At 51.5% G+C, this 25,272-nt stretch overlaps 2 protein-coding genes across 6 annotated transcripts in view; one reads left to right on the top strand and one right to left on the bottom strand.

The window, feature by feature from the left end:
* The window catches only part of DMXL2 (Dmx like 2), a 77,540-nt gene extending 74,989 nt beyond the window's left edge, over positions 1–2,551 (top strand). For all 5 annotated transcript variants that reach the window (XM_077318059.1, XM_077318061.1, XM_077318058.1 and 2 more), the window contains one exon: positions 663–2,551. In XM_077318059.1, coding sequence (XP_077174174.1) covers positions 663–872 — 210 coding nt within the window. In that variant the 3' untranslated portion in view covers positions 873–2,551. The remainder of the gene's footprint in view (positions 1–662) is intronic.
* On the bottom strand, positions 2,458–24,191 carry GLDN (gliomedin). Its single transcript, XM_077318082.1, has 10 exons — positions 23,535–24,191; positions 20,052–20,103; positions 19,219–19,236; positions 15,811–15,909; positions 15,164–15,310; positions 14,061–14,189; positions 10,374–10,457; positions 9,856–9,981; positions 9,032–9,182; positions 2,458–7,116 (listed from the first exon to the last, which is right to left on the bottom strand). Exons 1-10 carry the CDS (start codon positions 23,922–23,924, stop codon positions 6,657–6,659), a joined length of 1,656 nt encoding a protein of 551 aa, XP_077174197.1. The 5' UTR covers positions 23,925–24,191; the 3' UTR covers positions 2,458–6,656.
* Positions 24,192–25,272: the final 1,081 nt, after the last annotated feature.

Below are 25,272 nucleotides of genomic sequence, written 5' to 3'. Positions count from 1 at the left end.
GGAAAACTAAAGTTGTTCACGGTGGAATGGGCTGCCTAAGGAGGTGCGGAGCTCCCCCTCACTGACCATCTTCAAACAGTGGCTGGACATATCCTTCTCCTGGATGCTTTGGGCTGATCCTGCATTGATAAGGGGATGGGGCTGGATGGCCTGCATGGCCCCTTCCAACTCTATGATTCTGTAGCCCAGTCTTTTTCAGCCTTTTGAACATGGAAGCACCACTGAAATATTTTCCCGGCATTCAGGTACCAGGAAGTGATGTTAGCTGGCCACACCCCCATATCAGCGAGAGGAGCTTTGATCAGCCAATGTTTAAATGGCTGAGGCCCCTCCTCTTCCCACCCTCTCCAGACCCACCATCGGTCACTTCGGGAGGGGAGGCAGGTCAACCTGGCCAAATAAGGGTGGCCATTTTTTTTAACATCTAAACCTTTTCCTTTTCTCTTTGCTCAGAGCCAGAAACGCTCCCCACCTGCCATTTTGAAAAGAAAAAAACCACACCATGGTGCCATTGAGGGGCCTTTGCTCTACCACCCTGTACCGCAATACCCTGCTTGGAAAACCCGGGCACAGTCCCACACTTATGCACCTGGGTAATCGCGCATCTCCCGCCCCAGGTCATCTGTTGATGGGACGCTTTCTCTACCCTTCGATCCCTCTAGGTTTGGAGGCTGACGGGCTACGGTTTGATCCACTCCTTCAAACACGAGCACGCCAAGCAGTCCCTCTTCCGGAACCTCAGCGCGGGAGTCATGCAGATCGAGATGACGCACGGCAATCGCATCTTCTCCTGCGGCGCGGATGGCACCCTGAAAATGCGGGTGCTGCCCAATGCTTTCCGTCTACCTTCCAGCCTTTGTGACATGCTCTAGGCTTTGCACACCCGCCGTCTCTGGCTTAGGCAGGTTTTCTGAAAAACACAAAACTCTACATCCCAGGGGAGAAACGGCGCGAGGCTGGCCGCAGCTAGGGCCCGAGGAGGGACGCCGCCCTGTTTAACACTATAGTTGGGATCGCAAAGGTGAGCCATGTTGTGACAAACCAACAACGAGATCCACCCATATTGTTTTGAGCACTGCATCTGTGGAATGCATGCCCTGTGCTGGAATAAAGCCCCCGTTCAAGTGGTCACGTGGCCACTACCTGACCCACAGGCCTCCTATATTAAGCGAGCGCCCATGTGTGCTTGCAGATGTACAGTTGATGCGAATCGATCAAATCCTCCGTCCCTCCCTCTTTTTCTTTGGATGTCATTTTTTGGATATTTTTTTCCCCAAGTCCTCGCCACTGATTTCAAGCATGTCTGCTGCTTTCTTTTTGTCTCCCCCCCCCCCCCAGTTGTAAACAATTCAGCGTGACGAAGGGTATGGAACTCCACTGTGATCTTATTTATGATCGGAGGGAGGGGGGGGTTTCCAAAAAGTGGGGTTGGTCGCATATCGGGACCTATGTGCAATCAGGAATGTACTGTGAGCTACTGTGTATTCACTGCTGAATGCTGAACTTGAACCCTTTCTCTCCCCCCCCCCAAAACTTAGTATTAATGCACAGTTTTTATCGTAAAAATGCACAGAAGCACGTTTAGCGAGAGCAGGGGTGGGCTTTCCCCGAAATGGCGCACTCCGTAGAAACTGACGTGACAGGAGACACAAGGCTGCCGCTGAAACCGGCAGCGTTGGGTTGCCCGCCCCTCTTCTCCCTTCCACAGAGTTTAGCTGCGGTAGTGTGCAAAAGCCTCTCTTGTCTGCTTTTCTCCTCCACTCTTTAGCACTGACTTCTAGGGAGACACAGGAAAACGACACTGGAAGGTTTAATTGCATAGAGGAAGGAGGAGTTTGACACAAGGTTACCATTTCAGCAGCAGGCCTGTGTCTTGTATGGCGTCTTATTTTTGCCTTTTGACCCCGTTTCCCCTCCTCTATTGACTCCTTTGCTTTAGGAATGTATTGTGAGCATTAAATGTTTGTAGTGAACAGAAACCTATTTCTAGCCCTCTTCTGAAGTTTTTGATTTTTTTTTTATTTTTAAAAACGCAATTGTCCAAGGAAACAAACAAAGCTATAGGGGGGAAATACACTACGGTTAGACCCATTCACCGCCACATTTCAGATGAATGTCAGGTTTTCATGCGGCCAGCTAGCTGACAAACCTGGTAATTGGAATTACCGCAGCATATATATTGTATAAAACTATGCAGAGGTCAATATTGTTTGCTTGTAAAATACCAGCTATTGTTTTGTCATATCTAGATGTATTTTTTCTCTGTTGTAAAACAGGAAGACATGTTCTTACTCACGATACTGGAGCTGACGTCTGTGTATTTAAATGTTAACAAATTGTATTTTTTCCTCCTTCTCTGATGAGAATTTTGGTGTCTGTGGTGTACTGTAAAAACATAAATTGCAACTGCTATGACAGGATAAAAATGCACCTTTTGGTCTAAAGGCAGGCTTTAATTGCAAGATGTGAAGTATGTATATGAAAGGACAGCAAATGTAATTTGTTAGTTTTACCTTTGTAAGTTAATTAAATACATTTTATTTCACGGAAACACCTTGGTCCCTTTTGGAATTCACGTTTTGCCGCAGTAGCAGGAGATTATAAAATGTGGAAAGCGGGTCAGTTTGAGTCCAGAGGTATCTTTAAGGCCAACAAGTTTTGTTCAAGGTATAAACGTTTGTGAAAGTGTAGCTGCATGCAAAAGATTAAAACTTTGTTAAGTCCTAAAGGTTGCCCTGCACTCACCCTTTGTGTGAAGCCAAGACATTTCTCCATGCAGGTGTATCTAGATTACTACAGGATCATTTTCTGTGGTCAAGGTATATTCTACACCTGAGAAGGGGTGTTCAGTATCTGCCCACAAGCTCTTGCTACATCCCTGGGATGCAGCAATAATTTGGGGATGAGGGCCTCAAAAGAAAGCGAAGTAGAATAAATCCAAAGGAAATTGGGGCATATGACCTCAAGTAACCCCTGTGACCTGAAGTAACCCCTGGACTAATTGAAAAATTTGGAAAATGACCTATAGTAACCCCTGTGACCTCAAGTAACCCCTGAGCTAATTGAAAAATTTGGAAAATGACCTATAGTAACCCCTGTGACCTCAAGTAACCCCTGAGCTAATTGAAAATTTTGGAAAATGACCTCAAGTAACCCCTGTGACCTCAAGTAACCCCTGGACTAATTGAAAATTTTGGAAAATGACCTATAGTAACCCCTGTGACCTCAAGTAACCCCTGAGCTAATTGAAAATTTTGGAAAATGACCTATAGTAACCCCTGTGACCTCAAGTAACCCCTGAGCTAATTGAAAATTTTTGAAAATGACCTATAGTAACCCCTGTGACCTCAAGTAACCCCTGGACTAATTGAAAAATTTGGAAAATGACCTCAAGTAACCCCTGTGACCTCAGGTAACCCCACTGTTAATTGAAAATCCAGGTAAATGACCTAATGTAACCCCCAATGCCTTTCAGTAGCTCCAAAGGTAATCAGAATATTCTAATTAGCCCTTTAATAACCTCAAACACCTTGCCAGGAGCCTCTGTAGTAAGCTGAAGACTCCTTTTCATCCCCCCCCCCATTGTCCAGCTCCAGTTGCACCCCCTGTAGCTATAAATGTGCTTCTTCAGCAGAACAGGCCCTCGCCCAACCCACTCCCTGCTTCCAGGCATTTGTCCTGGACCTCCTCAAACCCACCTGAGTTAGGCCCAAGGAACAAATACAGACAAGTGTTGTCATCTCTGTGTTGGAACATCACACCACACCCCTCCCCACAGCTTTGTGTCAATGTCATGTAGGCTGGAAGACAAGATGTACCCCGGCAGGTCCCCCCAAGTGCCACAGAGTCGAGAAACAGTCCTCCAGCACCGCCTTCTAGAATCAGCCAGTGGCCCTCGGCCTCCCCAAGATGGTTGATAGCATCAAAATCCACACCAGTTCCAGGAAACAGCGTACCCTGTCATCCTCCCGGAAAAGACCAGTAACATGACAAAGGCAGTTTCCATCCCAAATCCAGACAATCTGCTATCTTCCAAGACAGAGGGGCCATGGCCCAGTGGCAGAGCCTCTGCATAGCATGAAGAAGGTCCCAAGTTCAATCCCCGGCATCTCCAGTTAAATAAGACCGGAGAGCTGCTGCCAGCCTGAGTCGACAATAATGACCTTGTTGGACCAAGGGCCTGACTCAGTATAAGGCAGCTTCATGGGTTCGAGGCGACATGCATTCCCTGTCAGGGATCCCTGTCTATTCACAGTTTCGCTTGTGGAAAACCAAAGCATTTAAACATCAAATCGTTTTGGACAGGAATTACATTTTAGACATCAGAAAATAGGCGTTTTAGGCTGTTCAAGGAGTAAAATAAGCTCAGCAATAAGAAAGAAAGGCATATATTTCATTTTTCCCCTACAATTTCCCATTTTTTTCCAAAAGAAAACAGTTTTCCATGCCTTAACAATGTGTAGACATTTTTCACCCCTTGCAGCAGGCCCTCCCAGCCACGTAGTTAACAATCAGGCGTGGTCAGCAAACAGGAGCTCAACAAAAAAAACATATCATCACTCAAAATGCAGAAAGAATCTAGAATCCATGTGAGTCGTGGAGAACCAATTTAGCAGGCCTCATGTCTCTTTCCCCCAGAGAGGACCCCCCGAAAAGCTTGTTTTTGAACTCTGGGAATACAGAGCAGGTAAAATTTTGATTCTTTCTGCATTCGAGCTGGTCACAAAGTTGTGAAGGGCTGTAAAGTCAAAAAAGTTAAAAGCACGATGTGAAATTCTGACAAATATACATTATGCATCTCACTCCTCAGAGCACATCTCTTAAGAATGACAGTGAGCATCTCTTTAAGAATTACAAAAGTGGTCCCAGGCATCAACCCACAGGAAAGGCCAGAGATGCTTACAGGGATGTCCCCGGCAGAGACTCAGCGCAGGTGATGAACAGCAGAACCTAAGGACAAACTCTGAGTCCAGCAGCACCGTTAAGACCAACCAAGTTTTATTCAGAGGGGAAGCTTTCGTGTCCCTGCACACTTCATCGGATACGCGGAAACATTGAAGCTGAAGAAATGTGCATGCACAACAAAGCTTATCCCCCCAGAACAGAACATAGAATCATAGAGTTGGAAGGGACCTCATGGGTCATCTAGTCCACCCCCTGTTAGTCTTAAAGATACCACTGGATTCAAAACATTGTTCTGGTGCTTCAGACCAACACAGACACCCACCTGAACTTATCTTAAGGAACCAATGTTTTTCCCGGGGGCTTCATCACACTGCTTGCTTCTAAGTTAAACCTCAGCTAAGAGTGGTTATTTCCAGATTTGGTCGCTGGAAGATGTTGGAGGGCTTTCCTCCTGCCGTAGGACTTTTACGCCATCAGTTTCATAGGCGTGGGCAATCCGGTTCAGATTATCTGAAAACTACCCAAATCAACGCTGAGCAGAAAAAAAAGATTTTGTGTTCTTGTCCTGCTATAGGAAACAAAGGAGGCCGGATGGGGGCTCCGTATTGGGGTGCCTGTAAAATTGGGGACCCCTGGTCAAATCTTTGTGAAACTTGGGGGTTCATTAGAGGGGAAGCTCCCGCAGCTATGCTGCAAATTTGGTACCACTACCTCGACCCTATATCCCATTAGCACAGAATAGACAGAAAGGGAAACATTCCCATTAATGATACTCAATCACTTCAGATTCGGCCGACTTGATTCAGCCAAACCCAAGCCAGGGAAGGATGCAATCCAAAATTACCTGATTTTTTTTTTGTGCATACCTACTTGAGAGTTTGCACCCTGCGTTGGGTTATTTTGGTTGATCCCAATAAAGAGGTACAACCTTTAAAACTTCGTGGACCCCCCTAAAAATTGCAGCCTGTCAATTATGGCATGCAGGAGCATGCCCCACATTGAGAAGCACAAGTGGCACGTGCCCAATTCTACTTCTACCTGGCCCTATCTGTTGGCTTGTTTGACACCTGGATGGCTGGCTAGCATTCCTTGTCAGGATCATGGGGCAGGCCGGCCCTGGGATGTGCTAAAAGCTGGCTGCTTTAGAGCCCTGCTGGAGACGGCCCCCACCTTCCAGGTATACCTGTGGAAAGGTAGAGTGGCCCCAATACAGTGTTATTAGAAGCTGCCGCGATTGTTTCACTTAGTAGATCAGCTAAAGCGTTACCTGCTGGATGGGAACCAATTTAATAATCAGGCTGAGGAGTTAAAGCGAGGAGGGGTGCACAATGCAAACACAGGCCATAATTAGAGTTGCCCGTCCTGACCCTACTAAACTAGTCCAGGCTCAGAGAGGCAGCCAGGTGGAGGCGTGGAGCCCAGCAGTACCTGCTAAATGCCCGGATTTGGGGGGTTGTGTGACCCCTGGACCGTACGTTGTGCACACCTGAAGTAGAACAACACACTCCTCTTGGCTCCGCTGACCATAATATTAAGCAATCCTTTGTTCTACAGAACCAAGAATGGCCTGCAAAACCTGAACAGGTGTGATGGAGAACATCCGGGTTCAGAATTTGCCCTAAAACACACGGACAGGTACGCTGTCCCAAATCTCCGCTCTCCTGCGACAGCAGAGATGAATTTCCAGGAGTAGGGCCCCCCACTAGGGATGATCACTTGGCAGAGGCAAAGATGGGCCGAGGGATGGGTGGTCAATGGGTAAAATGCACGGGGTACTTCATGAGTGAGCCCTTCTCCCAGGTGTACAGGTGCTTATCCCTCGGGTTGTAGGTCAGCATGGCCAGGTTGGACGGGCTGCGCTTCAGCTCGAAGCTGGCGTCGACCTGCTTCTCGCTCGAAAGGTCAAAGGCAAAGGTCACGTAGGAGTCATCCTTGTCGGTGACGTAGAGCACCCCGCAGGCGATGAAGGCGTTGCCGGCTTTGGACTTGGGGTAGGTGGTGTTGATGCTCATCAGCACCGAGAACTTATCCTCATCCACGTAGGCCACCATGATGTTCTCGTGGAACCTCTCCACGTACATCACCCAAAAGCCTATCTCGTCCACGGCGATGCTGAAGTAGGTTTTCGAGGAGGCAAAGAGGTAATGGCGCATGTGGCTCCAGGCCTGCTCCAGCATGAGCGTCTCGGACAGCTTCGTCCCCAGGTGGAACCTGCCAGGAGGGGTCAGAAACGGCGGAGGAGGAGGAGAAGAAGAGTTGGTTTTATGCCCCGCTTTTCACTGCTGGAACGAGTCTCAAAGCAGCTTACAATTGCCTTTCCTTCCTCTCCTGTGTGAGGTAGGTGAGGCTGAGAGAGCTCCAAGAGAACTGTGACTAGCCCAAGGTCACCCAGCTGGTGGCGTGAGGAGGGACTCAAAGCCAGTTCTCCAGATTAAAGGCTGCCGGTCCTGCCCACTGCACCACACTGGCTCACTATGGCTGCAGGAAGGGGGGGGGGTGTGGCAGAGCACACAAGAGAGCCCAGGTGATGCAAGGTTAATTTTATATTTATTTATGTTTATATTTATTTCCTGCCACTCCCAAAGCCGGCTCGTGGCGGGTCACAGAGTGCATTAAGAGGTTCAGACTCGGGTTCAGGGTGTCCTGGGTTCAAACCCCACCTCTGCCATGGAAGCTCACTGGGAGATCTTGGGACAGTCACCCTCTCTTGGCCAGAGGGTAGCCATACTGCTCTACAGCCAAACAGTGGCACCTTAGAGCAGCCTTTCCCAACTTTCTAACCGTTGAAAACCCTCTGAAACGTTCTTCCGGCTTCAAGAAACCCCAGAAGTGGCTAGGGTTGGGAAGCAGAGCTGTGGACACGCCCACCAAGGCCCCTCCCCTTCCCACCCTTCCAGGCCTATCATTGGCCATTTGGGGAGAGGTGGGAAGGTCAACATGACCATATAGGGTCATATCAACCAATCATTGTTAGCAAATTAAAATATATATATATAAAAAAAATAACTCCCACCCAATTTGGGAAACCCTTTCTAGGCCCTGCTTGAAAAAGCCTGGCCTAGAGACCAGGGTATCAGCTTTAGAGAGGCATAGCTCCTTCGGTCTGCTCCTTTCAGAGCTAGCTGATCTACCCTCTGAAGCCATCTGAATCCAGGAGACTGGAGTCCCCTTCTTCCCAAAACAACCCCAGAGACTTTTCCTCATTGTCCCTGGGCCAGGCTCTCGCCAAGCAGCTGGGAACACCTCTGGTCAGGGGTAGTCAAACTGCGGCCCTCCAGATGTCCATGGACTACAATTCCCATGAGCTCCTGCCAGACTCATGGGAATTGTAGTCCATGGACATCTGGAGGGCCACAGTTTGACTCCCCCTGCCTCTGATGGTAGAAAGTCCCACCAAATCACAACTGACAGCAAAGAGCTTTCAAGGAAGGAGGGGAACACAGGGGTTGGGCCACTGCCGGCCTCTGCGTACCGACCTAGGACTGCCTTGGTGGTCTCCCATCCAAGAATTAACCAAGGCTGACCCTGGGTAGCTTCTGAGATCTGACACCATTGGGCCCGCCTGGGCCATCCAGGTCAGGGCGGGAGGCCCATGCGCTGAACAGAACAGAATGCTCAGAACATCTTCTCATTCACGGGCCCATTCCCACCAAGGAAGAGGCAAAGGGAAACAGCCCACCTGCTTGCAGAGACGGATGTTTTTCTTGGCTCGTGCTTCAAGCGCAAGCTTTGGCTCCCTCCCACTGAACCGCAGCTGTGAGCGCACCGTGTTCAGGCCCAGAGGCCATGGCAAACAAGCAAGTGATGCACACAAGGTCTTGGACCACAGTGCGCTTTGGGGGAAAGGCACTGCGTAGAAACCGGACTGAGCAAGATGCTTCCGTCGCGGCTATGCTCGGGACACAACGTTCAGAAGCCAAGTCAAGAGGGGAGGGGGCAGGGAGCAATTGAAAACCCAAAGTCGCTTTTTGGCCGCACACGCCAGGAGACTCATTTTTGGAATTCCCGACAGGAATTGGAAACAGACATGCGGTGACTTCTCCTTCCAGGAAAACCGGAGAACCAGCATTGTATATTTCTGAACAGAAAGGAGATGCTTGTTTGGGCCCCCGCGCTGCCTACTTACTTCACAATGTTGTTGGTCCCTATTTTCTGATAGTAGACAGCGTTGTTGTAGACGGCGTGGCCGCATCCGTAGAAGTGCCAGGGGAGATCGATGAGCTCGTAGCTGCCGTTCAGCAAGGCCTCCATGTCGGCGTATTCTTTGACTGTCTTGCCTGTTCAGAAAGAGGACGACGTGTGTGGAGGAAGCCAAGCTGGACTGCAGCTAATCTATCATCATAGAGTTGGAAGGGGCCAGATGGGCCAAGTGGTCCCACTCCATCCCTGACAAGGGTCCATCCGGCCTCTTCCTGAAGGCTGCCAGTGTGTGTGTGTGTGTGTGTGTATGGGGGGGTGGGCTTCAGATTAGGGCCATGGTGCTGGCCAAGATGGGCCAAATACCGACTCCAGCAGCCAACAGAGGTTGAGAAAATAAAAGGGGTGTCCCCTCCTCTGGAACCTCATGCCCCCAATCCAAATTCGAGCCCAGTAGAATTCTCAGTTAGCTTGGCACAGAGTTCAAGGGGAAGAGTCCCGGTTTTCCACTCCCCCTATGGGCCAACTGAAACACGCCTATTTTTCATCATCTCCTTTAGGAAAACTATATTTTTAGACACACTGAATTATATTTTACAGGTAAAAGATCAAGGGAGGATCTCTTCACAGGGAAATAATACTGCCTGAGGAGGTTGATCCACTGAAAAGGAAAGAGGGCATATCTGATCTCCATTTCATCCGTGGTGGGCATCACACATGAATCTGGAAACCTACAGTAGTGCTCATGTTCAAACACTCTGAGACGCCAAGTTCTCAAAACCTCCTCTCTGTCCTCCAGAGACACCTTAATACCTGTAAAATGTTCCGTGATCCAAATCCGCTCATCGCTGTGGTTCGAAGCATCCATCATCCACACTCCAAAAGTCTCCTTCACCTTCTTAATCTCAACGGGGCTTCCTATCGACTTGACGATGCATTCTAGCAGGGAGAATAAGTCTATCAGTGGCTACTAGACACACTCTCAATCACAGAGACAGGAGGCAACATCAGGGGAAGGCCTTGGCCTCTAGGCCCAGTTGTTGGCCATACTGAGGAACTGGTTGGCCACTGTGTGAGGCAGGATGTTGGATTAGAGAGACCATTAGTCTGATCCAGCAGGGCACTTCTGATGTTCTCATGAAGGCCTCAACCTCTCTGCCCTGTTGTTAGCTCTCCAGAGGAACTGGTTGGCCACTGTGTGAGACAGGATGCTGGACTAGGTGGACCACTGGTCTGATCCAGCAGAGCTCTTCTGATGTTTGCAAAACCCAACTAAGTAATCAAACAGATTGCTAAAAAATAGTTTTATCTCAGATTTTGCAAAAGATTACCTGATTTTTTGCGATGATAGAGGTCAGCCTTTTCCTCGACTTTTTCTGTCAGGGTATCGTCATTTGGAACCGCACATGTCTCACCTAAATTTGTGTAAGAGAGAGAGAGAGAGACCTATGAGTCTTTGGGTCTAAACTTGGGTCTAAAGGAGGAGAACCTTCTGAGGAAGCCCGTGCCACTGAGCAACTGGCCTGGAAGTTCTTCCAAATGTTTCACCAAACACTCGCTGGTTCTGGTCCAACCCTCAATCCATTGGTTCGGATCTGACCTCCGCTATAATGCAAGGTGGGAGAGCTCTTTGGGATCCCCTCCGTTGAATGTTACCTAGAAAGGAAACTGCCCTACTACAGTGAGGGTCACCAGAGCACTGGGCCAGGCTGATACTTCTCAAAGGTGAGAGGGGGCGGCCTCCCCTAGAGAGCCTCAGGCCTTGGAGGACATCCAGGCAAAAACGTCACTGGCCTTAAGGTTGTCTCTTGTTGCCATAGAGGGCCCGGGCCTTGACTGTTCCGCAGAGAAGAGATAAAGCGTTGTTTGAGACGGCTGCTGGCACAGCGCGTGGGGGGGTACAGGGCCTTCGAGCTGCAGCCGACTTACAATGACCTCTTACGGTTTTCAAGGCAAGGGACACGCAGAGGTGGGCTGCCGTTGGGTGCCTCTGCAGAGCAGCCCTGGGCTTCTCTAGCTGGTCTCCCATCCAAGGACCAACCAGGGCGGACCCTGCTTAGCTTCCAAGAAGGGACGAGATCAGGCTAGCCTGGGGGCAGGGACTGGAGGGTACCAATCCATATACAGAAAAGCGAGAAAAGGTAGAAGGTGCCCCCTCCCCTTTTACGGTAGCAACGGATAGACGTTCATAAAATTTCCGATGTCTCCGAGCTCAGCAATGGGCAGGTCACCTCACTAACTTTCTCTGCTGGTTTTTCCATAGCAGGTCAAACAGAAAAGGCAGTTCTCTGAATATTTTAATATTTTAATCTTTTGTGCCGTTTCTCTGCAATCCATCCTAGAGAATCTTCATTAGCTCCACCAAGACAAGGGGGTTTTCACTCAACTCCTGCTGATGCAAAATCCCGCACTCGGCTGCATCCCAACTCTTCCTTCGTTTCGATTTAATTTAGAGGATTCCAGAAATTAAGTCCAGAACCGAGTCGTGGGTAATTTGTTCTTTGCATTAATTTAGGCCCACATTACCAAAGCGCCAACCTGCATAGACATGAACACAGCAAAAAAAAAAGGACGCTTGGGAGGAGAAGGGGAGGCAGAAAGAAAACTTGACCGGATCATATTTAGGGCTGCCCAGGGATTCTTTGTGTGTGTGCAGTGTTGTCTGCACACATCAAAACGCACAACAAGAGAACTCGGGCTGCAAGAATACAATCATTCACCAGGAGTGCTTGGTTGCGGTGTTTTATTAAAGCAGATGGGTGTGTCAGTAACATCAGGAAAGAAACAGGCGCTATCATACTAATCAGGGGTGGCCAAACTGTAGCTCTCCAGATGTCCATGGACTACAATTCCCATGAGCCCTTGGGCTCATGGGAATTGTATCCATGGACATCTGGAGAGCCACAGTTTGGGCACCCCTGCAATAAATAAAGCACTGTCCATCCACATTACAACTGGATTTTGCTGTGTAGAATAGCCAAACCTGCTTGCCCAGATTGAAACGGCATTATTCCACATGTGCAAAAAACACGCCCGGCTTTATAAGAAAGGGAGGGGCCGCCAAGCCCGTAATCTGCACAAGATTCGGAAACGAACAATGACAAAGGAAGGAAGACCAAGGGATTTGGAACTCCAAATTCGGAGGGGTGGTGGTGGTGGTGGTGGTGGTATTGGGTGTGGGGAAAATTTGGGGAAACCTCAAAGCCATCCCCCCACCCCCCTGCCAAAACCACAAGAAGGGAGATGGCCAGGTTTGAACAGTGGCAGGATGTAGCCAGAGTTGAGCGGCCATCTCCTCTAAGTCAAGGCCTACCTCGCAAACGGCTGCTCAGATCCGTATTGGCAAATTATCTCCTTTCTCTTCTCGTCAGATAAGACAGAAGCTAGACACAGCAGGGAAAGAGAAGCAGTGGGGCGCCAGCTCCTACGGCGAGCTATCAAACAGCCCCCAAAATAGGACAAGGGGGAGAAGCCGACGTTCCCCAGCCGCATCCTTGAAGAGGCATGTTCTGTTCCGAGCACTGGAAGAGGGCCATGTTCCCACTTCACGAGCTCATTACCCGGCTTCCCGCAGCAGCCATTTTTCCCCCAAACAAAAAGGTGAGACCGCTCAGGAACAAACTGGCACAGACGCTCCCGGCAGGGTTTCGTTGCGAAGGCTTCGCTTTAAGACCCCCAAACAGCTGCCAGAAGTCTCGGGGGCGGGGAAAAGGTGTCCGGGATGAACGTGGCTGGCAACGGAGGGACGGGAGCTTGTCTGAGAACTGAATCCTCTTGAAGGAAGCCTTGAAGGGCTGTTGTGGGGAGGGGGAAGGGGGCAGCTGGAAGGCACGTGAGGCTATGGGGGGGCGTTGTTTTAGAGACCACCACCACCCTGCTACGTACTGCTGGACGGGAGAACCCGGGGGTGATCCTGGGGCCTTCGGCAGCCAAAGCCTACACTCTCCCCGCCGAGCTGAAAACACTGATCACTACTCTCAACCACGTCTCGGAGAAAGGCGTCATGCCCACGCCCACACCCCAAATGTTTACTAAGACCGGTGACTTGATTCTATGTAAGCCGATTGCCACTTTGGGATCGGGAGGCGAATTTCTTCCAGGCCAGACTGGCCAGGTTTGGGGAGAAGGCATCACTGGGGCGTGGGATTGGGTCACCATGGGAGTTGTGAATTTCCTGCATTTTGCAGGGGGTTGGACTAGATGGCCCTGGAGGTCCCTTCCGACTCTATGATTCTATGAGTTATGGCAGGGGGCCTTCAAAACGACTGAGAAGCTGAGGTCCTTCACCATGGCCTCCTACTGCAAGCCTTCCTCCAAGTAACTATCCTTCTTAGCTTCTGAGATCTGGTGAAATCAAGCGACACCGTCCCACCTTCCCCTACCCGGCCCCGTTTTGATCACTAAGGTATAATGACAGCCTAGAAAAGAAAGCCTTTACATAACAGCCTGTTCAAAAGGGATTAAAATTCTCAGGTGGCATTTCCAGATGGCCCAACCAAAGGGATCGCTTCCCCGGCCCTTTTCTCCTGCTTTTTTTTTTTCTAGCCTCAACGCAGAAGTAACATTAAACTTGTTTACTTCCCTGCCGCTTCCACTGTTTCCCACAGAGACCCATAAAAGGGAGAGAAAATTAACAGCCCAAAACGCCGGAGGGAAACGCCACTGGTTTGTTTTTTTTCCCCTCCGAAGGAACAAATCTCTGTCGCTCTTGCAGGATTTGCAAACGGGAGAGCCGAGGTGGGAAAGTAATGGACCAGGCTCAAGCTGACCCAGGTTCAAATCCCTGATCCTCCAGCAGGTTTACTCAGTAACCTTAGACCATCCTACCTTGGTTTAGTAGAGTTAGGGGCACAGACTTCCAATCTGGCGAGACCGGGCTTGATTCCCCACTCCTCCCCCACATGGAGCCAGCTGGGGGCATATAAGAACCCTCCTACCCCGAAGTAACACAATGCGCAAGCTGGAACTTTGGGCTTCCCATGCGCAGGGAAGACGAGAACAATGTGAGAGTCACTCACCTACACACTGGGCGCTGAACATGTTCTCCTGAGCCTGGGCTTTTGCTTTTCGTTTCCCGGGAGGCCCCGGAGGCCCTGGGGGACCAGGGGGGCCAGGGGGTCCCGGAGGCCCTGGCTCGCCTTTCGCACCTAGAAAGACACACAAAAAGCGTTGTGTTTCGAGCGCAGCAAAGTTGTTCCCAGCTGGGGACGCTTTCAAAAAAGCCCACCAGTGAGGGGGGGGGGACCCTCTAACTCGGATCTGAATTTACATATAGTCAAATATTTAGTCTTCGGTCACCACCCCATCAGCCATAGCACCACCAGAGATGTCAAGGTCATCTCAAGGGCACAGATCTAGAAGGTCTGCAGCAGAAGGTAAGGCCATGCCTATTCCACAGGTCATCAACATCCAGACACTAGCTAGAGGAAATTCTGCAATTCCTATGTACATCTCGTAACATGCTTCTGGCCAGCAAAGAAGGAAAACTGACGTGGTTCCTGCCAACTTTGGACCCGTCTCATCGGCTGAGCCCAATGTTTCCAAGGAGTGTCTTTCACTGCCCTGTCTTGAGCCCAGAACTGGCTCAGAGATCTGGGGCTGCTGGGGTTGAGTTGGGACTGACTCTCCCACAGCATTGCTGTTCTTTAAACTTCGAAGCCCAAGTGAATAGGACAACATGGGTCCCTCCCAAAGCTTCTAAAGAAAGAGCAGCAGATAAAAGAGCTAGACCAGGGGTGGCCGAACTGTTGTTCTCCAGATGTCCATGGAGTAAAATTCCCATGAGCCCCTGCCATGCTGGGAATTGTAGTCCATGGAGCAAATAGTTCCACATGGTCATTTGAGAACGTGAGAACAATGGAGAGGCTGAAGCTATTTGTCCTCATACTTTGTAGTCCCCAGCAAGCACAAAGCTCCTGTTGCAGATCAGATGCAAAACTCCTCCTGTCGTCCCATGACAGACACAAGGACTTTGAAATGGAACCTCACCCCTCAGTGAACTAAATGAGCAAATTAGAGAGTTTCAGTGCTGGCAAAAAGGTTAATGGCCCCAGAAAGTTCCCTGCATAACTCTCCAGGGGAGTTCCACCGTTCCTCTTTTTCCAAATAAATCTCCTCTCACCTTCTGGCGTTAAATCATTGCTTGCTTCTCCTTTCTCCCCTTTGGCTCCTCGCGACCCTTTTTCTCCCGGTGTCCCATTTTTCCCAGGTAAGCCAATTTCACCAGGATCTCCTTTTTCTCCTTTCTCTCCGGGGTCTCCTTTTGGTCCTGGTTAAAAAAAGAGAAAGGCATGACTTAGAAAACACATTTGGAAGAACTGCTTGCGTGCCGATATCTGTCAAAAGCGCACCATGATTTTCACTTCTGCTATCAAGCTTGGTCAGGGCTGGTTTTTGGAACCACTTTCCAAACAAACAAACAAACAAACAAAAAGATCCAGGAATTTAAGCAAGCCCATCATAGGCTCACTGACAAAGGGGATTCACTCTGCATGTATTCAGAGGGACTTTTTCGACTGGTACTTCCTACTTTCTGGCATTTCATAATTCCTTAGCGTCCTGGAATTAGAGATAAAATTGGGCCCCATATGCAGACGTCTGATACAGAAGACCCTGGTCCAACATGCTGTCCTCTGCATGCAATCTGGAGAGGTACAAAGGAGGACTACACCACGTGATTTTATTAGTGTTTTGAGCCAGCCGCAAGGTATTGGAAGTGGGGGGAAAGAGAGATACTTCAAACCAACTATTGTCCACGTGGAAACATACCTGGTTTCCCTCGTCTTCCAGGTTCTCCCTTTTGCCCGGGAAGGCCAGGAATCCCGTCAGATCCGTTAAAACCAGGCGAGCCATCAAGACCAGGAGGACCTGAAGAAACCAACAAGACATGAGATCTGAGTGTCCCACCCCAGAGAACAGGGAATCTAACACCAAACACAAACTTCAGCGTTCACTACCTTGGCTTAAGAGTCAACGGAAGCCAACTTGAGATCCCCCCACCCAGTCGTGAAAATGATTCAGGGAGACCTATAAATACAGGAAACAGGACTGCGGGATACACTCCTAATATGTATTATTTGTTGATGGTTGATGTGTATTTTTCTCTAGCTCTCACTGTGTTGTATTTCCACTTACACAATACCAGTTCTCGCATTAACAGGTCAAGTTTGATACTCAAGCCTTGTTCCTGACTCCTGTAAGCCTCGTCCTATTACGCTGTTGATGAGATGTCTCCTCATCCCTTTGGTTGCACAATTTACATTCTGTAATGTAGGACTCCAGGAGTCTTCGCAATAAAAGGCAGACTATAAATAACGTAAAGGAATAAGCCTATGCTAGGGCTGCCATCTTTTGAAAAACAAAACACAACAAACAAAACCAGGACACATTTCCCGATGGACCACTTCAAACCAACAATTACTATGACGAATCTTCTTTTAAAGGAGGAGGAGTTGGTTTTGATACCCTGCTTTTTCCTACCCAAGGGAGTCTCAAAGTGGCTTACATTCGCTTTCCCTTTCCTCTCCCCACAACAGACACCCTGTGAGGGAGGTGAGGCTCTGAGAGCCCTGAGATTACCGAAGAAGAAGAAGAGTTGGTTCTTATATGCCGCTTTTCCCTACCCAAAGGAGGCTCAAAGTGGCTTCCAGTTGCCTTCCCTTTCCCCTCCACACAACAGACATCCTGTGAGGTAGGTGAGGCTGAGAGAGCCTAGATATTACTGAAGAAGAGTTGGTTCTTATATGCCGCTTTTCTCTACCCGAAGGAGTCTCAAAGCGGCTTACAGTCGCCTTCCCTTTCCTCTCCCCACAACAGGCACCCTGTGAGGTGGGTGAGGCTGAGAGAGCCCTGATATTGCTGCTCGGTCAGAAGAGCTTTCTCAGTGCCACGGCGAGCCCAAGGCCACCCAGCTGGCTGCATGTGGAGGAAGAGCGGGGAATCAAACCCGGCTCACCAGATTAGAAGCCACCGCCCTTAGCCACTACACCAACACAGGGAATCGAACCCGGCTCTCCACACCGCAGGCTGCCCTTCAGCCACTACACCAAGCTAGTTCGTGGTAGGCTGGCACAAGTCGGATCTCACCAAGACAACAGTTGGATCCGGTCCAAGTTCCTCCGAAGAGGGTAGGTAAATTTTCCCTGCCCTAACATCTGCCCAACTGCGTATTCCAAGCAGAGTTCCCTCGCGCTCTCAAATGTGCTCGGGAACCGCAAGTGGGTGGAACGCGAACCTTTTCCAAGAAATATGAAGCTCATTAAATGCCGCGTCTGGAGGAGGCCTAGGCCAGGCCAGGGCAGAAATGTAATCCCGGACAACCTGCTTTTGTCCCGCCTGCGGGAGAAGCCAAGAAGGCCAAGGGAAACCGATCTTATCCCACACCCTCTCAAAAGCTGGAGGAGGAATGCTGCGAAGGAGGCTGCCAACTTCCAGGCAGTGGATGGAGATCTACCAGAACCACAAGTGTTCTTCAGACCACATAGATCCGTTCCCCTGGGGCAGCCTTTCTGAGCTTCTTCACCAACAAGAAACCCCTAAAGCATCTTTCAGGCTTCGAGACACCCCAGAAGTGGCACGGTCGTGCAGAATATGGTTGGGAAGCAGAGCTGTCCACATGACCCTCCCCTTCCCCACCCCTCCAGGCCCATCACTTGGGAGGCCCGATATATGTTTAATAAATTTTAAAAATATATTAAAAATTAATTAACTCCAACTCATGTGGAAGCCCTTCCAGGGCCGTCAAGAAACCTCACGGGTTAAGAAAGCCTACCCTGGAGAAAATGGCTGAAACGCCTCCCGTCCCCAAGGATCTGCCTCCAAAATCTCCTGGATTTTTCCTTCTCAGAGCTGGCAATTCTGACTGCATTGTTGAGGCTGATGACCCTTGGGGTCCTTCCATCTCTATGTTTCTATGAGGAGCATCTTCGCTGGGGATTATCAGGTATCTCCTGCACCACCCTATTTCTGAATCAACCTCTTTTGTTTTTTACTGCTGGACCGTTTCTGCACTGGAGGTTTCATGCTGGGCTGCAGGCTGGGGTTTTAGTCGTGGCAGGTTGCCCCACCTCTTCCTGCACCCACACGGGGGAGCATTTGGCCTGGTGTGCCACATCTGCCCCGGATTTGTGCTCCTGCACGGGAGTTGGGGCAGTGAAGTTCCCTGTGCGTAAATGGTCCTGGAGAGGCATTCCAACATCTTCATTTGCGAGTTAGCAAACTTTGAAGAGCAAAGATCCCAGAGTACCTGGGATATGATCCCTTCCTGCACCCCCTTCATCTACATTGACGTATCCGGCACTATGATCCATAGTGATCAATAAGGATTCTGTACAGCCTTTCCTGCCCCCCTCCCGGGAGGGGCTGACATGATCTGAATCCCCCTACAAGACCGAAGGGCAGGAAAGGAGCTTTGGAAGTTATAAAAGGAAGCAGGTGCCAGCCCTAAAGCCGTGCCAACCCAGTAATTGCATCCTCGAAGTTTCATAATAGCTGGGATTTTAATTGACGCCTGATGGAGGAAAAGAACCCCGCCTGGCGCAGAAATTAAAAGCAGATCAATTCCATTTGCTTTCCAGCGGCTTTGGGTGGGAGTCGGCCGTTTCGGGTGGCTCTGGTTTGTAAGAAACGATCGTTACGGCGCTGAGTGCAACATTGTGCAAAAGACGTTTACTGACGATCCTCTGCCAACTTATTCCAGAGGTCGTTTGGAAAAACATTCTGTTCTGAGGGAAGACAACAGCCAAAAAATGCCAAAAATGCCCCCCACACACCCAGAAAGAAGAAAAGGTGGGGTTTTCATGCGCCCTCAAGAAAAATGGGGGAGAGGGTGTGAAGTTCTAGGAAATTCCCCCAATCTCTATGGTAAAAACCATAGAGAGTATGGAAATTCCTAGAGCACCACCTGGAAAGCAGTACCATGTTTCGCCAAAATTCCACTCTCCCGAGGCACCGCCCCCAAAAACCTCCTGGCTTTTGCTGGGGCAGGGCTGGCAACCCTAGTTTAATCTCCACAGTAACCCCATTTGGGCAGGAACAGCACAGGCCGTGATCACAGTGTTGTTGTACACGGGTAGACCCTCCCGTGGCTACAGGTCCTGGTTTTTATCCACTGGACTAAGAGCGTTCTCAGTTCCGTCAATGGTTGAATGGTAATGTAAGAAGAAAAAGGCAAATTACCTGGTAAGCCTGGGGGCCCTGGAACAAAACCAAAGAAAGAACAGAAATTAGTTAGCAGGCACGATTGGGCAATAAAATCGAGGAGAATGTTCTTATCGGAAAGGGCTGGGCCGGCTGAACTGGTAATACTGTGCCAGCCAAATACTTAAACAGGAGACTGGAATCGTTTGAAATGGGATGCCTAATTATAACCTACTTGTAAGCTTTAGAGTGGGGACCTTTGGAATCCTGACACAGTGGGGAGGACACAACCACAAAATGGCCGCCACAAGAGATGGAGTCACACATGCACACACAGGAAGTCCACGTCTAGGGAGGAAGACAGGCCATTTTTAAAAAACCCCGGGGAAGAAGAGTTGGTTCTTATATGCCGCTTTTCCCTACCCGAAGGAGCCCCAAACCGGCTTCCAATCACCTTCCCTTCTTCTCCCCACAACAGACACCCTGTGCGGTAGGTGGGGCTGAGAGAGCTCTGAGAAAACTGTACTGCAAGAGCATCTCTAAAGAGAACTGTGACCGGCCCAAGGCCACCCAGCTGGCTGCCGGTGGAGGAGCGGGGAATCAAACCCGGTTCTCCAGATTAGAGGTCACCGCTCTTTAACCACTGCGCCTCCCTGAAAGAGGGATAAAACTAACCATGCAGTGGCAAACGCCGCTGAAACATGTTTTAATCGGCACAGCCAATCAGATGACCAAGAGCCAATCAGAATAGGCTCCACCCACTTTCAGGAAACGGTCAGTGGGTACCGAGGAAGGTGCTGGTGTCCACTTACACCCCATGACGGGGGGAAAGTGTGTTCATCAATCCGCAGGCCCCTATTTCGACAACCTACCTGTTAAACACACTCCTTTGGTGCCGTTGCACAGCTCCAACATCACCCGGACCTAAAAGCACAAAGGTGAGGCACAAAGTTAGCATCCCAAGCAAACATTTCATCGTGGAATCTCTCTGCTGGACAATTCTCGCCTCTGACGCTGTGGTTCTCCAGCTGATCCTGAGGACATCCCAGCCTGTGCCGCAAGGAACAGATGCATGCACTCTGTAAAGCAGGGGTAGTCAACCTGTGGTCCTCCAGAGGTTCATGGACTACAATGCCCATGAGCCCCTGACAGAAAACATCTAGAGGACCACAGGTTGACTTACCCCTGTTGTAAAGGATCCTGTGCGCAGCTTGGTGTGGTGGTTAAGAGCGGCGGTTTCTAAACTGGCAAGCTGGGTTTGACTCCCTGCTCCTCCTCTACATGCAGCCAGCTGGGGGACCTTGGGCCTTGGGTCCCAGTCCTGTTAGAGCAGTTCTCTCAGAGCTCTCTCAGAGTCTCACCTGCCTCACAGGGTGCCTATTGTGGCGAGGAGAAAGGGAAGGTGCTTTGAGTCTCCTTCGGATAGTGAAAAGCGGGGTATAAAAGCCAACTCTTCTTCTTTGCTCCGGAGGGCTGTATCTGCTGCTCTTTGTACAGATATCAGGACTCCCACAGAACAGATTGTTACCTCCCAAAAGCAAGTCCCGTCTGGCCATGCTTTCACGTGGAAGCCAAACTAACTTTCGAAAGAAGGCCGCCAGCTGACCTTACTCATTAAGGCCATTAAAAAAAGAGAGAGAGAGAGAGAGAAAGAACATGTTTTAAAATCCAACCGTGCAAGGATTAGGTCAAACAGCGCCCCAATCCCAAACATACACAGCTGAGTAAAGCCCGAGTAATTTCACCCATGTTGTGACTTGTAATGTTGTGGCGTGTGATGTTGTGGCTTGAAGCAGGGTGTTCGGCACACTCCAGTCCAGAATAACACACACACACCCCTTCCGGGGGGAGCTGAAGTTGCACATTTGGAAAAAAAACTACAAAACAGGTGAAGGACAGGCCCATGTATAACACAAGAATGCATCCCCCCCTCCTCTTCCCCCAAACGTCTGTAATGTGCAGTCACGATGGCAAACTGGCCAAAAGGGAATGCCTCCCTTCCTCCATTTTGTTCTGACAACACCCCTGCAAGGCGGGCCAGCTGTTCTCAGCCTAGCTTCCAGCAAGTTCCAGGGGATAGCGGGGGGGGGGGGGATTCGAACACAGCTCTCCGACATCACTCAAACTGCTCCACGAACGCTGGGCCACCTGCTCTACGCTTTTCCTCCGGATGGCTTTGAGAAGAGAACAAAGGGTTAGCGAGGGAGGCTCAGTGATGTAATAAAAAGCAAGCAGATGGTCGGGACGAGCGTCAAAGGGGGCTGTGCTTCGAATTCCAGCCTGCGCTTTTTGCGTCGCTCACAATGAGGAGCTTATTGCAAATGTGGGCCTTCGTTTTTTCCACGGCCGGGAAAGCCACGGCCGCCAAGACCCCCGGTGACGGGACCGCCAGCACGCTCCGGGGTCCCTCGCGCCTTTTAATCGGCACAATGGCAGCGTGATTACCCGCTCTCCGGAGCGCCCCCTCATCAGGGGATTTTGTCAACGGCCACCGCTGTTAAAAGAAAAAGCAGAAAAACGAAAGGGGGGGGGGGTGCCTGGAGACGTGGTGTTGGCAGGAGAATCAAGGGAGGGGGGGGACTGATTTTGCTTTCCCCGACAATTATCTCCTCTCCGATAACTGCTAAAGTTTCTGCATTAAGCCGCTATTGAAGGCACAATGAGAAGAGCCCGATGAGAAAGGTGGGGCGGGGGAGTTAAGATGTGTCTCACTGACTGCGCATCTCAGACCTGGGCCCGGAACGTATTTCTGGCCACCTCTCTTGAATTTAAGCAGTTTTTCGGCCCTCGCAGATCCGTGGGTCAGCAAAGCGCATGCATTTCCCACAACCACCCAGGTGCCCAACTTCTGCCGCTTTCCCATCAGCCTTGGGAACAATGCCCCCTTTTCGGTTGTCTCCTCTTCTAAACAGAGGTTGGTTCTTATATGCCGCTTTTCTCTACCCGCCGGGGTCTCCAAGTGGCTTACAAAGCCTTCCCTTCCTCTCCCCACAACAGACACCCTGGGAGGGAGGTGAGGCTGAGAGAGCTCTGGAAGAACTGCTCTGACAGAACGGCTCGGCGAGAACAGCTCTAACAGGACTGTGACTGGCCCAAGGGCTGGCTGCAGGCGGAGGCTCAAACCAGGCTCTTAAGCACTATATGCCCACCACTGAAATCAGCGGACTACCGCAGGTCTGCTTGGGGCACACTGTCCAATAGGCAGACTTTCAGCATTCACAGATTAAACGAACTCATGAACACCGAACAGCAGATTCTCACTGGGGAGAAAACAGAACCTGAAGGAATCTTTCCAGCAAGAATCACCAACCGAAACCATCTTCTGCTACTATGCCTTTAACATGTGACCCCCCCCCCCCCCAGCCCAGAGGAGACACAGCAGCTGAAAAGTTGGCAAACTGCTTTGAATGTCTGCTCAGAGATGTGCTCCATATTTTGGGCTTGGATGAAGTTATGGTGGGATTTCTCGAGGGGTGGGCGGAGGGGGTGCGCTGACATCTACCCTTCTGGGCCCAGGCAGGGTGTCGCCTCCAGCTCAACCATCCCCCTCACGTGGCCCTCTGTGTGTTACCTGCCCAGCAGGAGGGCAGTGAGACACGGAGGTAGGGCTCTTGTGCCTTTCTCCATGAATCAGAGACTCTTTGCTGCTCGCCTCATCTGTCTGCCGCACGGAACATGCTGTTCCCGCTGGAAACTTCAACCTCCAGATTGGCCATCTATGCACAACCGCTGATTGCGCCTTACCTGCAGGGGCCTCCTGAGCAGCACACCTGGAGCCCCTGCAAGGGGAGGAGAGCTGGAGAGGGAGGGGATAACCCAATTGGGCAGGGGCTGCTCCTCTAAGCCAATCCAAGCAGCCCCACAGCAATTCCAGCTGTGCTGCTTCAGTGGGGATTTTACTAGGGCACAGCAGGCAGCAGTTCAACAGGGGCAGCACTCTCCAGCAAGGAAAAGGATGGGCAGCTGCTTGTTTTCACACTGGCGGTTGCCACCTCTGGCTTGGGAAGTGCCTGGAGGTTTGGGGGAGGTGGGGCGTGGGGAAAGCAGGGTTTGGGGAGGGGCGGGGCCTGGCGCTTCCCTCCAAAGCAGCCCTCTCCTCCAGGGCGACGGATCTCCGTAGTTGGAAGATCAGGCAGTGGCCAACCCCTCCCCAGCCCAGAGCTCCCGGCGCCGCTCTTCAAGTTTCCCGGCCAACTTTGCAATCCGCAGGCAGAGTTCGCCGTAGCTTTTAAAGTCGCAGAGGCGCTTTCCGTGGCCCCCTCCCCGCCCCACCCGGGCGCGGGGCTTGGTCCCCCGGGCGGGAAGGTGGCAACCGGGCCCGTGGGGCAGGTCAGCCGGCCCAGCGCGCCCCCTACCGGCAGCACGGAGTAGCTCATCAGCAGGAAGGCGTCGTCGGGCTCCAGGCGCAGCTTGGCGCAGCCGCGCCCCCGCTGGCTCCGCTTGCTCCGGCCGCCCGGGGCCGTGGGGGGGCCGCCGCTGGGCGACGGGGCGGTGGGCTGCGGGGCCTGGCGCCGGAGAGGGCTGGCCGAGCCCGGCGGCCACCGCTGCGACCCCGAGGGCGGCTCCGACGGCGCCACCGCCACCGCCGCGTCCTCCTGCATGCGGCGCACGGCCGCGCTCAGCTCCCGCCACTGGCCCAGCAGGAAGACGGTGCCGGCCAAGCTCAGCGCCGCCGCCAGCCCCGCGCCCGCCGCCACCCACCGCACCGCCCGCCCGCCCGACGAGCCACCCGCCGCGCCCCGCATCGCGCCCGCCCGACGAGCCACCGAGCGACGCCTGGCCCCAAAGCGCGCCCCGGCCGCTGCGCTGCGCTGCGCTCCGGGGAGGGTCTTACGCCCCGTGGGCGGCTGGCTGGCTGGCTGGACGGGCCGGGGCCTGCGATGAATGGGGGAGGCGGGCGGCCGCCCTGCCCTGGCCTGGCCTGGCCCCACGGGGGTGGGGAGGCTGGCCCGACGGTCGGGCGGACGGACGGAGCGGGCGTGGGAAGGCTGCGGGAGCCGGCTGGTGGCCGAGCGCGTGTCTCGGGTTGCCAACTCTGGGTTGGGCCACTCCTGCAGAAGTGGGGAGGACGGAGCGGGGCGAGGCCCCCCTACCCGGCGCCGGAGCGCTCCACTAGCTCAACTGGGATGCCAGCCTCCAGGTGGGGGCTGGAGATCTCCCGGAGTGACACCTCCTCTCTGTCGGAAGAATGAGCTGTGATTTTACAGAACTTATGGGCTAGAAGCCCGGTTGGTTTTTCAAGGGGCTTCGGGACTTTATTGCAAACCGGCACAGCAGCCATCGGGAATACATTCCCTCCAACCCCCCCCCCCCCCCCGTTACTTTGAAGGGTGGACTTGATGGCATTCCTGCTGACGTCAGGCTCCACTCCCAAACCTCCCTCCGGGAAGTTGGCAACTAATATAATCTAAACCCACTGGAGACAGAACAGCATAGTGGCATGCCTCCCCCTGCCTCTCACAAGCACAGAGGCCAGCAGAAGCTGTTTACTCAGAAGCCAGCGGCATGTCGCTCAGTGGGACTTACGCCCAGGTAAGGCTTGTCGTGGGAGCCAAGAGCCTGGAGGTGGATTGTCGAGACCAAAAAGGCTAGCCCCTGTTCAAGGCAGGGGTGATTTCGGTGGACGCCCAATCCCAGTGCAATTGGAAAGCACTGTTCAGATATATTTTTCACGAGCCTGGCCAAAATTAGTCCATGGGGACTTGCAAACCACACCTTGTGCATTTAGGCCGCAACTAAATGTTCAAAACATCTACATGTTTCAGGAGCAGGTCAGCTCAGACGTAACACATCTTAATCCACAAGGCTCAAGGGAAAGGATTTGCACATTTGCATATATATATATTCATTATATAAAAGGGGTAGCTCTCCAGATATCCTCTGGGCAGGGGCTCATGGGAATTGTAGTCCATGGACCACTGGAGAGCCACAGTTTAACAAGAGGCAGTTTACAGCTTGCTAAAAAGTTGCAACATGCTCCATGATTGGTCCAGGCAACCTGTCATATTGAAGTTTGCTGAAGAGTTCCTGCCAATCAAGGGAGCACTTAGCTGAATTGGATGGTCAAAAATGCTAGTTCCTGAGCCGAATTCT

Source organism: Paroedura picta, chromosome 18 (genome assembly GCF_049243985.1).
Source record: "Paroedura picta isolate Pp20150507F chromosome 18, Ppicta_v3.0, whole genome shotgun sequence".
Taxonomy (NCBI): domain Eukaryota; kingdom Metazoa; phylum Chordata; class Lepidosauria; order Squamata; family Gekkonidae; genus Paroedura; species Paroedura picta.
Note: the sequence above shows the minus strand (reverse complement) of the source record. Positions and strands in the feature narration are given on the sequence as shown.

Excerpts from the sequence above, each read along its gene's own strand:
- GLDN (XM_077318082.1), bottom strand. The coding sequence starts at position 23,924 with ATGCGGGGCGCGGCGGGTGGCTCGTCGGGCGGGCGGGCGGTGCGGTGG. Across the intron at positions 20,104-23,534 it reads TGAGCTACTCCGTGCTGCCG|GTCCGGGTGATGTTGGAGCT; the intron begins GTAGGGGGCGCG and ends TTGTGCTTTTAG. Across the intron at positions 10,458-14,060 it reads GTTCAGCGCCCAGTGTGTAG|GTGAGACATGTGCGGTTCCA; the intron begins GTGAGTGACTCT and ends ACACAAATTTAG.